Here is a 15,761-nt window from a genome sequence, read left to right as displayed (position 1 = left end):
GGGACTGTCTGTCACTATGGGAGGGGTCTGTGTTTAGGTTTCTGTTATTTTTTATATTCCTTTTACAAGTTTACAATGAATATTCAAGTTTAAGAGAAGCGTGTTGAAGAAATATACAAAAGAAAATGCTCAGTAATCTTTGTATTTTTATTGATCAGCAAGCACTCATACTCAAAACACCATTTGTTTATTACATCATAATATCAATATGACTTTTTCACCAAATCGTGTAGCTCTACTAATATGGCAAGGTTATATTCTGTTATATATAAATGTGTGTAAAGCAGAAGGTGTATCACACAAATGTAGATTATAACAAAATTATAAGAGTTAAATACAGGATAACATTACTACTTGCAGTATAGTCTGCAGTGTTGGTCATATATCATATCTCTTTTTTCTGATTGAAAGCATGTGGTTTGGAAGAAACCCTGGTTTTTGTTTCGACTCCGAAATTGAGTTTTTATGGTATGAAGACTGAGTGGAAGTCAACCTACAGGTCACATGATCTGCTTGTTCTGGTACCAGTTCTAGAACTACTGAGGCCAGAAAAGGAATGTCCACTACAGCCCTCCAAAATCTTCTCACACCTCAGCGTGCTGGATAGTTGTTTCTGGCACTGGGATGAGCCAAAGTAGTAGACCAGGGGATCCAGGAGGCAGTTCAGACTCCCCAAACACATAAACACGAGATAGGCTGCGTAGGAGCTGGTCTCTTGGATCGTTTCAACACCTCCGTTAAACTGCAGATAGTGTGCCATCAGTAGACAGTTTGTGGGCGTGAAACACAGCACAAATATCACCAGCACTGTTCCAGCCATCACCACTGCTCTTGTTCTCCTGCGTGAACTTCCTACAACGCTGCACGGGACTCTGCTCAGTGCCCAGATCACACGGGTGTAGGACACCACTGTGATGAGCAGAGGCAGGAAGAAGAAGGCACAGCACAGGGCGATGAAGTAGAACTTGTAGTACCAGATTACCTTGTCCAGAGGCTGGACGTCGTGGCAGGTGGTGATGTTCAGCTGACTGAGGTGAAAAGTCTGGTCGGGGAGGACAAGGGGCACAGTGCCAGCGAAGGATAATATCCACATGGCTACGCAGGCCATGATTGCCTTTCCTGGCGTCCTCCAAGACAGAGAGTCAAGAGGATAGACTATAGCAAGGAGACGGTCCACACTGATGCAGGCTATGAGCAGAACAGAGCAATACATGTTCCAGTAGAAGGCTGCGGTGACCACGCGGCACATGAGCGGGCCGAATATCCAGTTGTTGCCGCCAAAGTGGTAGGAGATCTTGAAGGGCAGCAGCACGGCGAAGAGCAGATCGGCACAGGCCAGATTCAACATGTAGATGGCTGCCGGCTTCTTGGGTTTGATCTTCAGAGTGAAGGCCACCACTGCACAGATGTTGATCGGCACGCTGATGAGGCAGACCAGTGTGTAGAAGGAAGGGATGAGGATGGTGGACACAGAGCCTCTGAGAAACAACCGCGCTTCTTCGGAGGTTTTCACCATCTTGATTCTGGTTATATTACCCACCTCCATCCTGTTGATGCTGGTTTCATGATAATAATCAGGATATCCAGTAGATGTGTAATATGGCTTCTGATAAATTTCAGTTTCTATATCTGCTGTAAACATATATGTTTCTACTGAACCAGGAGGTTTGTCCTTTGTCGCTGGAGAGAGAGAGAAAGAGAAAAAGAGTCAGGGAATCCAAGATGTAGAGAATATTTTGTTTCATCAAGGTGTTAAAAGATCTTTTTCATGCATATCACTTTTCTAGAACTGAAACTATTGGTTATTTACTTTGTCAATTGATAATCAGCTTTGGCAACTAGTTTGATTTCGAGTCAATTCATTGATTATATTTTTTTAAAATGCCGAGAATTTACTGTACTGTAATCTGAATAACCGACAAAGACATTTTACGTCATTTCAATTTGGGACATTGAAAATTTTGTTTGGCATTTTTTTAAACATTTAATAACAAGTTGTTGCTACTTGATTGTATTTAATTGATAAAAGGAAAATAATGAGCAATTACTTCACTATTTTCTAAATTTAAAATGTGTTGGTCCATGAAATGCTCAAATAATTAGTCTTAAAAGCTTTGCTTAGAAAGATATAAAGCAAAGAAAAACTAAAAATTGTTGTTCTGGCTCATCGTGGTTCGTCCTATGATCATTTCTTCATCCAATGAGGAAATGTTTCAATCAAAGATCCAAACATTCTCTTCAGGTTTTTCTGGCAGATGCCACTTTAATCTTTGTTCCTATTGAAACAGTTGAGCTGTCTCTGTGACTTCAGCTCCTGATATCCATGTCCCATCAGTGAACCCTCTGTCAAAGTCGCTCACATCTTTTCCTCCTGCCTTGAACTCATCAGCATTTTCAAACACCTCACATATCCTTTGTACCATACAGTGGAAACACTCTCCATCATTCATTCATTCATGTTGACTTAAATGTGTATCAACTAATCGTTTCTGTTCTTTTATTTTTACACAATAATATGTCATAAATCATATCCCATCATATATTCACACAGAATGATCATACATATTAAAAGTGTGTTTTTTTCATTAGAAAATGACTTAAGTTTTCTTACCGTTCATCAGATTTGAGTCGGCACACGCACACACCAGAACCATCAGCAAGGCTTGTTGAGACACCGAAAACATTGTGCTGGTGGAACTGAAGCAATGAAGACACAAAAAAGAAATGTTCATCTTTCTCTTGCAGCCTGTTTTTACAGGAGATCGTGACCAATAAAGTTTGGTTGTGCCAAAGGTTTGCTGGCTCCCTAAAAAAGGAAAACATTCCTATCCACTGATGTCCCATCACATAACAAAAACAGTTCCAGTGTAACAGTTAACGGTCCAAATCTGGACAGCTCACTGATTCACATGTTTTCAGACAAGCAGCCTCTAAACAAAGTACCTGCCTGTGATATTTTGGCCTTTCTGCATTGGTAGCACCACACAGATGACCACACATTTGAAGGCACAGAAACGTGTCATTATTATGTCTCATGCATTTGGTCATATGAAGTAAAGCAACCAAGAGAGCCACAGTAGAATTGGTAATCACAGAAGGGAGTGATCTAAAATGTACAGCTATGTCCTTTAATGGTTATTTATAGTGTAACTTGTTCTGGGTCTGAGAAGATTGAAGTGGAATTTTTTTAACTTTAGGAACTTTCACCAACTTTTTAACTTCAAGAACTATCAGTCAAATAACCACATCAGAAGGAAAATGTATTGGGATGAATAAAGCCAGTAAAATGACCTATCCTTGAACAAATGAGTCTCTTCACCTTGTTATGTAAATCTAATGGTTCCAATGGCGTCTTGTTCCAGGCAATCAGATAATGTACATTTTCTTTTTATTAAAACAAAATAATCTACAAGCTGAAGTCACAGGAGCTTTAACCCTGTGAGAAATGTGCTGGTTGCTTTCTCTTTGTGAGAGTTTGGAAGATGATGAGGCCAGGATGGGATGGGAGTCGTCTGACTCACCTGAGCTTTATATCCTCAGGGAGTCAATATCTAATCTCACGGACAGACAGACAAACCTACTTCTTCACAAATATATCTGCTTGTTATTTGTAAAATGAGTGTTTTTAAGATATGCGATCATTTCATGGTTATGGCCTCCTATATATACATATATATATATATATATATATATATGAGGCCATAATCACTGCTTAAAAAAATTAAGGGAACACTTAACATCACAGTATAACAGCAGGTGAGTTAAATTTCAGCAACATCAATCTGTCCATCTGTGCTTCATATTCCCCTCCCTCACCCAGCTTCATCAACACTGAACACGCAAATCATCAACCCTGTTGTTCTCTGAACTTTAAACAACACATTCTGTTTCTTCATCTCTTTCCTACTAAACACCTTTTTCTTCACATTGTGGATTATGCATCATTTTTAACATTGTTCAATAAAAGACTGCTCCTTTGACATATTTACCTGGAGATATAAAGCAGAATAAATCTTAGATACTTATAGTTAAATCATTCTCAGTAGTGTATTTGAGTAAATGTACTTAATTACTCCCCTCACTGTGTGTCGAGATATACATGCCAACTTTATCTGCTGTCAAACAGCTGTCTGAAACTCGATTTTCTGCCATTTCTATGAGAGTAATGTCAATGTTGACATATATATATATATATATATATATATATATATATATACTGTATATCACTACCTTTCTGCATATTTTTTAAATCATCATGCACTACAGTATCATCAGCATTGTTTTGTACCCACCTTTGTCTTTGTTGGAGTAGTTTTACAGGAAAACTAAGACCACAGTTTTTTCCTCCACAGCTGCTGCTCAAGTCTCCCAACTCTACCAGATCCATGTAGCTCAGGGCGGGGCAGGACGAAGAAAATGGAAGGGGGAGGTGTGTGTGTTCCCACGTTACACAGTGCTGATTCTCCTCAAATGTAGCTTGGATAAAACCTTGCTTTTCACACAGCGTGTGACACGTCTCAATGTTGTGGAAGCGTGATGTGCAATAAGCAGTCACCAGATTATGATGCTTTAAAAGAATACAAATGATGATGTCATTATCATGTCACCATGGGACAAAAGCAAAGGTGATAACAATGGAAGGTTTATTAAAGTGTTTGACACTACACACACACATACACACATACACACACACACAAACACAGATGCATGTGTATGCACATCAGAAACCTGAAACTTTTCTTCTGAAGCAGATATTATCTGGCTCCGCTTTTTCCAGTACACACCAATGACATTGTTCAGATTATTTAGTTTATCATTCTCATCAATCAGGCCTGATCAGATCCTTACTTTAAGCAGACCACACCCCTATGGGAGGGGTCTGTGTTTAGGTTTCTGTTATTTTTTATATTTCTTTCACAAGTTTACAATGAATGTTCAAGTTTAAGAGAAGCGTGTTGAAGAAATATACAAAAGCAAATGCTCAGTAATCTTTGTATTTTTATTGATCAGCAAGCACTCATACTCAAAACACCATTTGTTTATCACTTTTACAATCACCATAATTGCAATATGACTTTTTCACCAAATCATGTAGCTCTACTAATATGGCAAGGTTATATTCTGTTATATATAAATGTGTGTAAAGCAGAAGGTGTATCACACAAATGTAGATTAAAACAAAATTATAAGAGTTAAATACAGGATAACATTACTACTTGCAGTATAGTCTGCAGTGTTGGTCATATATCATCTCTCTTTTTTCTGATTGAAAGCATGTGGTTTGGAAGAAACCCTGGTTTTTGTTACGAAATTGAGTTTTTATGGTATGAAGACTGAGTGGAAGTCAACCTACAGGTCACATGATCTGCTTGTTCTGGTACCAGTTCTATAACTACTGAAGCCAGAAAAGGAATGTCCACTACAGCCCTCCAAAATCTTCTCACACCTCAGCGTGCTGGATAGTTGTTTCTGGCACTGGGATGAGCCAAAGTAGTAGACCAGGGGATCCAGGAGGCAGTTCAGACTCCCCAAACACATAAACACGAGATAGGCTGCGTAGGAGCTGGTCTCTTGGATCGTTTCAACACCTCCATTAAACTGCAGATAGTGTGCCATCAGTAGACAGTTTGTGGGCGTGAAACACAGCACAAATATCACCAGCACTGTTCCAGCCATCACCACTGCTCTTGTTCTCCTGCTTGAACGTCCTACAACGCTGCACGGGACTCTGCTCAGTGCCCAGATCACACGGGTGTAGGACACCACTGTGATGAGCAGAGGCAGGAAGAAGAAGGCGCAGCACAGGGCGATGAAGTAGAACTTGTAGTACCAGATTACCTTGTCCAGAGGCTGGACGTCGTGGCAGGTGGTGATGTTCAGCTGACTGAGGTGAAAAGTCTGGTCGTGGAGGACAAGGGGCACAGTGCCAGCGAAGGATAATATCCACATGGCTACGCAGGCCATGATTGCCTTTCCTGGCGTCCTCCAAGGCAGAGAGTCAAGAGGATAGACTATAGCAAGGAGACGGTCCACACTGATGCAGGCTATGAGCAGAACAGAGCAATACATGTTCCAGTAGAAGGCTGCGGTGACCACGCGGCACATGAGCGGGCCGAATATCCAGTTGTTGCCGCCAAAGTGGTAGGAGATCTTGAAGGGCAGCAGCACGGCGAAGAGCAGATCGGCACAGGCCAGATTCAACATGTAGATGGCTGCCGGCTTCTTGGGTTTGATCTTCAGAGTGAAGGCCACCACTGCACAGATGTTGATCGGCACGCTGATGAGGCAGACCAGTGTGTAGAAGGAAGGGATGAGGATGGTGGACACAGAGCCTCTGAGAAACAACTGCACTTCTTCTGAGAGTTTCACCGTCTTGTGATCAGTTTCAGTTACTGGAAACATATATGTTTCTACTGAACCAGGAGGTTTGTCCTTTGTCGCTGGAGAGAGAGAAAGAGAAAAAGAGTCAGGGAATCCAAGATGTAGAGAAAGTTTGTTTCATCAAGGTGTTAATAGATCTTTTTCATGCATATCACTTTTCTAGAACTGAAACTATTGGTTATTTACTTTGTCAACTGATAATCAGCTTTGGCAACTAGTTTGATTTCGAGTCAATTCATTGATTATATTTTTTAAAAATGCCGATAATTTACTGTACTGTAATCTGAATAACAGACAAAGACATTTTACGTCATGTCAATTTGGGACAGTAAAAATGTTAATTGGCATTTTTTTAAACATTTAATAACAAGTTGTAGTCCAAACTATTATTCCAGAATATAATCTTTTATTTGTTTTTTACTTTTCAGCCTCTCAAATATGGATTTGCTGCTTTTCTCATTTTTTGATGGAAACTCAAAGCTCTGGGTTGCAAAGATGTTGCTACTTGTTTGTATTTAATTGATAAAAGGAATAATTGAAATATGCAAATCAACCAATGAGGAAAACAATCAGTTCACTATTTTCTAAATTTGAAATGTGTTGGTCCATGAAATGCTCAAATAATTAGTCTAAAAGCTTTGCTTAGAAAGATATAAAGCAAAGAAAAACTAAAAATTGTTGTTCTGGCTGATTGTGGATCGTCCTATGACGTTAAAAAGAAAGTAAATTGAAGCCACGCATGTTTTTGAAAGTGGGAAAGATGTCATGTTTGCATTTTTCCTGCTCATCCTCACTCGGGGAGGTGTTTTCTAAGGCAGCAGACGGGGGTGAAACTGAGCAGCATTGAAATGTGGAGCTGAGGAAACAACAAACACCAGAGAGAAGAGATCTTTGTGACATTTGAGCTGAGCGCTGTTCCACAACAAGAAAAGATGAGGAAGCTTTTATTTCTGCTCATTTTTGTTCTGTTCATAAGTGGCACACTTCAAAAAAGGGGTAAGTGGTGCTTATATAAGTTACGTTTTTATGAAAATACCTTTTTACTGGTTATAATTATTCTATTTCACATATATTTTTGGTGGTGGTGGAAGTGAAACTGAGTTGATCTTTGAGCTGATGTGGAAACTTAACAAACAAGCTGCAACTTGTGGAATGGTTCCTCAGTAATTCACACTAAATAGCCTATTATCACGACACAAGGTTAGAGCTGAATAAACAGATAAATTGATTAGTAAAAAAGCAGGAAAAAGATACTTTGATAATCAATCAACCTTTTAAATTCCTTGGTTTCAACAGTTTAAAAAAAATATCAGATGATTATAGTTGCAGCACTAATCAGGAACTTGTCTGTGTTTTCAGCACATTGTTTGGTGATGACAACACAGTCGAATTTGATTTTGATAAGGGGATCACCTTATCCTATGAGGACATTTTTCAATCAAAGATCGAAACATTCTCCTCATAGGATGAAGGTGATCCCCACAATTGTATTCATTTGCAATGACCCTGACCCCACATTCTCTCTGAGGAAGATTTACTCTTCAGGTTTTTCTGGCAGATGCCACTTTAATCTTTGTTCCTATTGAAACAGTTGAGCTGTCTCTTTCATTCATTCATTCTTTAATTCATGTTTACTTAAATGTGTATTAACTAATCGTTTCTGTTCTTTTACTTTTACACAATAAAATATGTCATAAATCATATCCCATCATATATTCACACAGAATGATCATACATATTAAAAGTGTGTTTTTTTCATTAGAAAATGACTTAAGTTTTCTTACCGTTCATCAGATTTGAGTCGGCACACGCACACACCAGAACCATCAGCAAGGCTTGTTGAGACACCGAAAACATTGTGCTGGTGGAACTGAAGCAATGAAGACACAAAAAAGAAATGCTCATCTTAAATACGGTTGAAACTTGTTTTTACAGCAGATCGTGACATGTTTGTTTCTACCTAGGTCTACTGGCTCCAAAAAAAGAGAAAACATTCCTATCCACTGATATTGCATCACATAACAGTTCCAGTGTAGTGGTTAACTGTCCAAATCTGATCAACTCACTGACTCACCTGAGCTTTATATCCACAGGGAGTCGATATCTAATCTCACAGAAAGACAGACAAACCTGCTTCTTCACAAATATATCTGTTTGTTATTTGTAAAATAACAAACAGATATATATCAAATATCTGTTTCTTATTTTGTAAAATGAATATTAAGATATGGTCATGGCCTCCTATATATATATATATAGGAGGCCATAATCACTCAATAATCAATCAAAACAATTAAGGGAACACTTGACATCACAGTATAACAGCAAGTGAGTTCAAATTCAAATTTCAATCAAATATATTAATATAGCACGGTATCACAACAAACAGTTGTCTCAGGGTGCTGCACAAAAGTCCAAGATCTTAATCCGACTTGTTCCACACCGAGCAAGCATGAGCAACAGCGGGGAGGAAAAACTGCCAGGTGGAAGAAACCTCCGGCAGAACCAAGCTCGGTGTGGACGGCCTCTGCCAGGACCGGTTGGGGTGAGTGGAGAAAGAACAAATAATATAGGGGAACAAAAGGAAATAAAGGGGGGGGGTTAAGTCACAGTGTCAGGTCAAGGGCTTGAATCCAGCCCGGGGAATCTCCACATGGACGTTGGCATGGTCTTCCAAGGGTGCGTTGGTCTCCCCGGGCACTCCTGCCTCCCTCATCATCCAACATGCGCAGTAGTAGGACCCATGGCTCCAGAGGTGGGAGGTCCTCAGGTGAGAGTGCTGGTGGTTGCGTGACCCTCCATGCCATTTAGGAAGCACAAGTGATGATTCAGTTTCACTCAATACAACCCCAAAAAGGTGCTGGCCACAGACAGTTGCTCTCTCCTTCCTGACTAATTCTTCTTTAGTTGTGTGCTTTGTTAGTGTCCTCGTCACTACTGGTTGCATGAGGCTGTGTCTGCAGCCTGATCAGGTTGAACAGGTATTCCAGCTCCTGCGGGAAGGCACATCCATACTTGCAGTCACAAGTTTTGCTGCATCTCCCATGCACAATATCAAGGGCATGAAGGAGATACCAGGAGACCGGCAGTTACACGAAGAGATTTGAACAGGCCCGTAGAAGGGCATCAACCGAGCAGCAGGACTGGTCTCTCTTCCTTTGCGAGAGGAGGAACTGGAGGAGCACTGCCAGAGCTCTACAAAATGAACTCCAGCAGGGTAATACACACTGAGTAACATTACAAGTTGCTGTGATAAAAGTCATGCAAGTTGGATCACCCTGTGATTTCAGGTTTTTTCTTTGATTTTCAGTATTATTTTCAATCCAGCCCTCAATGGGTTAATGATTTTGGTGTCCATTGACCGTTGCGTCATTTTGTCCTCAACAAATTACAGAATGTGCATCATTTAAGATTTTCACCAGGAAAAATGAGTTTGCAGTGAAATTTGGCCGCTGACAGTGGGAAATGTGCCCAGTCACTTTCTGGAAGATAAGAACATGATGGAAGAAAAAACTTAAGAAGATATTGTTGAACGGTACGTATACTTTTATCATTTCTTCCACATGTCAGTCTAAACACAACAAGAATATGACAGAAACTGTGGGCGTACTCTTGGCGACACTGAGCTAAAATAAGTCAATGATGTCAGCATTAAGTGACTTGAATGTCTGATAAGCAGTTGAATGATATAATCCCCTTCAAATAAGATAAATATCGCCCTCATGTGGGAAAATCACTTATTTCTTTATTTTGTAGCATTTTTCAGTTATCAAAGTTTTAAAACCAGTACAAATGTATGTTTAAAAGCTTTTTAAATAAACCTGAAAAGGTTATTTGAATCATTACAGAGACACTGTCTCTGCCAAAGTCTGGGTATAAATCTAACACTTCTTTTTTAATGGACACATGGGGGAGAAAACAAACTGGATTGTTACTATAATCTTTCATATCATTTATCCCAGTATTCGCATCAAAATAATCCTCCTCAGTTTATCTGATTGTCAGTGATTCCATTCTGAATTAATGATTAACTTATTGAAGAAGAATTAAAAACAGAAAGCAGTGTGCTGTTGTAGGGGATGAATTAAGTGTATTATAACTATAGGAAACAGATGTTTGCTGTAGATGTGTTGCTGTTATTTGAGAGAGTTGAACAGAAAGGAAGTAGATGCATCATGGCTCTTATAAAAAAGACCTCCAATACTGAATCATTTATCATAAAGGCAAGTTGCTCTCATTTGTGGCTTGTGCATACAATCTTCAATCAACGTTGCATCAAAGCTTTAAAAATGATATTCTAGCAAAAGCACCTTTTAATCGCTAACATTGTATTTGTGTTTATTATTTGTGTTTATTTATTTAACAGGGACAGTGCACAACAGTGTTGTAGAGTTGTCACAGTTTGCCACTTTTAGACAGTTGATACAAAGTAAGTCGTAGAAAGTAGAAATTACAGTTATTCCTTAATTTTTAGTAATCACAAAAAAGAGAATATTCCTGTTAGTGGACTTGAATGGACATGTGACTCATGCAGGACGACCCTGACTATGTTTTTATGTGACAGTAAACATAACCTCTCTGACTTTTTGCTGCAAGTATGAAAACAACATGTTTATGTTTCGTTTGTGACGATTATAAGCTCAACTGCATTGCAGAGCAGATGCTTCGCCCAGTTCTCCATTTTAGTCACGCGGGATGTTTTTAGTTGTACGTCAGCGGCAACGTCAAAGACAGGAAATAGATACCGCACATCTGCGAGGTGTCTGCATGTGGTGCATACTGAGGTCGAAAACATGCTGTCAGACAATGCATCTCTCTGGCTGATAAACAGATTCAGGGGGAACAGGACACAGGTCACATCTGCAATCAGCTGGGTGTTAAGGACTCGAATAATAAAATAAAAATCAAGAAAGTACTTCAGAGTATGTGTCCCAAAGAATATGAAACATTCAAGCTGATGAAGTTTCCTGTAAATGTAAAAATGAGCTTAAAAGGAAAACACAGAAGAAATCATTGAAGACACATTCCCCGTAGGAATACAGATGCATTTAGAAATATAGACTGCACATATACGTATATATTTGACTTTTCTCATCTCTCAACATGTTTTGGCAGTACACAACTTCTCAAAGGGTTTATAATGTAACCAAAGTATGGTAAGGCTTCCATAAGATGTTTCAGGAAGAATGAGAGTGAAGACGAAACAAAAACGCTCATATCCGGACAAGCTTATCATCTTCAGACAGACATTTCCTTGCTTTTCCAGGGAGCATAATGCAGAGCTCCCAGATGTCCAGATGTCCCGTTTACTCTCACCCTGGGGGTTGAATGGGGGCCCATCAAGAGCCGAGTGAAAAATCCATACAGAATAGTAATTGTAAATACATTTCCTTCAGATGTATCCCTGCTGAGGTGATGCAAGAGGGAAAAAAGTGGAAAAAGAAAAGAGAATAGTCAGAGGGTTGAGACAGATGCACATAAACTAGAGCGGGGATCAGTATTGTTACCTTCAAAGCTCATAAAACAGTATGATAGTGTGACAAAGTTCTTATGCAAGTTAAAAAGAAAGTAAATTGAACCCACACATGTTTCTGAAAGTGGGAAAGACGTCATGTTTGTTTCCTGCTCATCCTCACTCGGGGAGGGGTTTTCTAACTTGAATACACCCATAGAGAGGCAGCAGACGGGGGTGAAACTGAGCAGCATTGACATGTGGAGCTGAGGAAACAACAAACACCGGAGAGAAGAGATCTTTGTGACATTTGAGCTGAGCGCCGTTCCACAACAAGAAAAGATGAGGAAGCTTTTATTTCTGCTCATTTTTGTTCTGTTCACAAGTGGCACACTTCAAAAAAGGGGTAAGTGGTGCTTATATAATTTAAGTTTTTATGAAAATACCTTTTTACATATTATATTTATTCTATTTCACATATATTTTTAGTGGTGGTGGAAGTGAAACTTGATCTGTGAGCTGATGTTGAAACTTAACAAACAAGCTGCAACTTGTGGAATGGTTCCTCAGTGATTCACTCTAAATAGCCTATTTTCACGACACAAGGTTAGAGCTGAATAAACAGATACATTGATTAGTAAAATAGCAGGAAGAAGATACTTTGATAATCAATCAACCTTTTAAATTCCTTGTTTTCAACAGTTTTTTGTTTTTAGAAGTAAATATTTGTAGGTTTTGGACAAAACGTGATTTGAATTTGTTATCTTGTCTGCAACAAAAACTTCAATTATTTCCCCACTATTTTCTGATATTTAACCACATTTGACTAAAGGATACATTTATTAATCTAATAAAAAAATGAAAACAGATGATTATAGTAGTATGATTATAATAGCAGCACTAATCAGGAACTTGTCTGCGTTTTCTGCATATTGTTTGGTGATTACAACATAGTTGAATTTGATGTTGATAAAATACATTTAAGTACAAAGAATAAACAAGTTCTCACTAACTTTTGTGTGTTCTTGTTTGGTTGCAGGGAAACCGAGGATGAAAAGGCATAACAGGACTGACTCTGCCGTCCCTAATCCCAGAACATTCAGTGGGGACCCTTTAAACCAATATAAGACTCAGGCTCCTGAAACATCTCATTCTCATCCAGCACTGACGTTACGAAGCAACAGCACAGCAGGGTACCTCGACAGCCCTCTCAGCACCCGGGTCATCCCCATTATTTATATCCTGGTGCTTGTTGTCGGGATCCCGGCCAACGCTGCCATCTTGTGTACATTGTACTCTAAAATTAGGAAGGTGTCCTGTGCCATCTTGTACTGCAGCCTGGCTGTCTCCGACCTCTTCCTCCTCCTCTCCCTCATCTTCAAGGCTCACTACCATTTCTATGGAAACCACTGGGTTCTCGGAGAAGCTGCCTGTCGGGTGGTCACGGCCTGTTTCTATGGCAACCTCTACTGCTCGGCCCAGACGCTGGCCTGCATCAGCATCAAGCGCTACCTGGCTGTAGTGCACCCGTTCAAGTACAAATCCCTGCCCAAGAGGACGTGCACTGCCTGGGTCACGTTGGCCGTGTGGATGGTGTTTGGAGCCGCCGTTGTCCCTGAACTCCTCATCCAGCAGAGCTACTGGCTCCCTGAGCTGGGACGCACCACCTGCCATGACGTATTGCCTCTGGATTATGACTCCCATATGTTCCTGCTCTACTACAACCTGATCCTGGCCGTCTTCGGCCTCCTCCTGCCGCTGGTGACCACTGTTCTGTGCTTCACACGAATCGTCTGTGAGCTCAAAAAGTCACAGAACGACTGGTCTTTATACATCAAGGCCAGCTCACTCGTGTTTGTCATCTTCCTGCTGTGTTTTACCCCTGCTGTGGTCTTGCACTTCCTCCACTACGTGCAGCTGTTTGTGGACAGAAATGAAACTCTGTATGTGTATTTTAATGTGGCGGTGTGTTTGTGCTGCCTCCATGCCTGTCTGGACCCTTTCCTCTTTCTCTTGATGTCCAAATCTTCAGGCTCGAGCAGATACTTCAGGGCCTTTAAAGGCAAGACCCTGAGCATATCTGTTTAAAGAGACACATCATGCCAAAATCTGGTTTTCATTTATTTTGTAGTTGATGTGGGGGAAAATGTTCTCTGGGGCTGGAATCCCAAAAGATAGTTAAAGGACCGCCACTGTAATGCTTAACAATAGTTGGACTTGTTTCGTGTTGCGTCATTTAGATAACTTCTTCTTGTACATAGGTCTATCGTTAAGTGTTTGACTGTCTGTCACAGAGGGAATGAGCAGACTAATGCTAAATATGCTTTGAAAGACCAAAACATATATATATGTATATATATATCTTTTGACGGGTATAATTTTGTGGGCCTATTGCTTTCCCTTTGTAGAATTCTGAGGAATATAACTACAAAAAAACTTTTTATTTCTTGGCAGAAGGCCTCCTGTGCGGAGTATTTACAATAAACTATGACTGACCATAAACGATGTGAAACAGACTGACATTAAAAAAAAGTCTCCCAAACGTTTGTTTATCCCTGTAATCATAAACAGTGCTCTCCGTTTGTTAAAATGTAAACTTTTTTAAGAATAGTTTACTGAAGAGCAGTTTCAGATATAATCTAAGCAATTCCGGGTCTAGAACTTTGTTCATCTTCTATTCCTGTCAACTCATGTAGAGAATTAACCACAATCACGCTAACTGCGTTGGCATTTCCTGACGAGCAAGTGACACACATGCAAGTTCAGGGTGACACGCATGCCCAGACTTCCCATTCGCTTTGCATTACATCATTTACTATATTGGTATCAAAGTCTAAACTGTGTAAAGAAAACACCATCACACCACCAGCAGCAGCAGCCTGGAATGTTGACACATACAGGTTGGCTCCATGGATTCATGCAGTTCCAATCCACATTCACCAGGCTGAATGTTTCAATCTGCATGGTTTAAGACTGTGAACAGGACAGAAGTTCCTTATTCTGGTAGTGGAATCTGGGAGAGTCAGGGTTGGGTTTGGTCTGAATCCAAGTGCACATGTGGGCCAAGTGCAAGTTCTAACAGTTTGGGGAGGTTGTCATGGAAGCTTGAAATTTCTAACTCCACAACAGCAGAGGCCTTTTCTAGACTTTGAGTAACTCATGCCACTAGACTGAAGCCGGTCCAGTTCAGTTTTACTTATAAAATAACAGCAACTCACCAGTTTTCCCCTAATATTTGTTATATTTAGCTTTTTCATAAAAAAAATCAATTGATGATAATATCAATGTTAAATCTAAATATTGAATTTAAATCTACATGTTGTAATGTAGAAAAAGACTCAATAGTCAGGTTTAGAATTATAAATTAAGATTTAGGTTTATATATCTGATATTAGTATTTAGTTACTTTTTCACCTTAAAATAAGAACTAATCACCACAGTTATCTCATGAGTTTTAAACACCTTTTAGTTCAAACATTTATTCAATGATTTTATCTGCGGTATTTTCTTAATCTGATCGTTCATGCTGGTTCACCCAGACTCCTTCGTCTATACAATTTTTACGTCAAAGATATACACCTGAAATAAATGATAGTGTACTGCGTTGTCGTTGATACTTTTTACAGTTGCGTGTGACTTAAAATCGAACCACTTCATCTTTGTCAGCTGGTGTTTGATGTCTGCTCCTTGCAATCTTTCCTGATGGTTTAACATCTCTGTGGACTAATAAAGTTGTTGGCCGGAACTCTGAAGCTGTCTACACTGAGATTTATGTCTGTTTTTGTTTTTCTATTCATCACTGATATAATATAAATATAATATACTAATATAAATATTTGAATTTACAAGAAATTAAACAGATGCCTGTGCTTATTAAATTACCTCAGGAGTTTTATTGGAACATCCTTACTTGGTCTTATCTGGCCAG

At 39.6% G+C, this 15,761-nt stretch overlaps 3 protein-coding genes across 7 annotated transcripts; 1 reads left to right on the top strand and 2 right to left on the bottom strand.

Moving 5' to 3' along the window:
* Nucleotides 1–138: 138 nt before the first annotated feature.
* Nucleotides 139–4,436, bottom strand: LOC138405462 (proteinase-activated receptor 1-like). The gene is made up of 3 exons (XM_069514173.1): nucleotides 4,293–4,436; nucleotides 2,612–2,697; nucleotides 139–1,680 (listed from the first exon to the last, which is right to left on the bottom strand). The coding sequence occupies exons 1-3, from the start codon at nucleotides 4,385–4,387 to the stop codon at nucleotides 494–496; spliced, it is 1,368 nt and encodes a 455-aa protein (XP_069370274.1). The 5' UTR covers nucleotides 4,388–4,436; the 3' UTR covers nucleotides 139–493.
* A 545-nt stretch (nucleotides 4,437–4,981) lies between these two features.
* LOC109626040 (proteinase-activated receptor 1-like) lies at nucleotides 4,982–9,333 on the bottom strand. Of its 5 annotated transcripts, none has more exons than XM_069514271.1 (3): nucleotides 8,456–9,333; nucleotides 8,166–8,251; nucleotides 4,982–6,440 (listed from the first exon to the last, which is right to left on the bottom strand). In XM_069514271.1, exons 2-3 carry the CDS (start codon nucleotides 8,236–8,238, stop codon nucleotides 5,350–5,352), a joined length of 1,164 nt encoding a protein of 387 aa, XP_069370372.1. In that variant the 5' UTR covers nucleotides 8,239–8,251; nucleotides 8,456–9,333; the 3' UTR covers nucleotides 4,982–5,349. The 5 variants fall into 5 exon arrangements, 4 of the variants coding, with proteins under 4 accessions (XP_069370372.1, XP_069370373.1, XP_069370371.1 ...); XM_069514272.1 differs by having other exon boundaries at nucleotides 8,769–9,333; XM_069514270.1 differs by having other exon boundaries at nucleotides 8,825–9,333.
* Nucleotides 9,334–9,467: 134 nt separating this feature from the next.
* LOC109625920 (proteinase-activated receptor 3) lies at nucleotides 9,468–15,585 on the top strand. Its single transcript, XM_020081518.2, has 4 exons — nucleotides 9,468–9,598; nucleotides 9,776–9,916; nucleotides 12,054–12,239; nucleotides 12,873–15,585. The coding sequence occupies exons 3-4, from the start codon at nucleotides 12,176–12,178 to the stop codon at nucleotides 13,919–13,921; spliced, it is 1,113 nt and encodes a 370-aa protein (XP_019937077.1). The 5' UTR covers nucleotides 9,468–9,598; nucleotides 9,776–9,916; nucleotides 12,054–12,175; the 3' UTR covers nucleotides 13,922–15,585.
* The last annotated feature ends 176 nt before the right edge of the window (nucleotides 15,586–15,761 follow it).

Source organism: Paralichthys olivaceus, chromosome 18, assembly GCF_024713975.1.
Source record: "Paralichthys olivaceus isolate ysfri-2021 chromosome 18, ASM2471397v2, whole genome shotgun sequence".
NCBI classification, from domain to species: domain Eukaryota; kingdom Metazoa; phylum Chordata; class Actinopteri; order Pleuronectiformes; family Paralichthyidae; genus Paralichthys; species Paralichthys olivaceus.
Note: the sequence above shows the minus strand (reverse complement) of the source record. Positions and strands in the feature narration are given on the sequence as shown.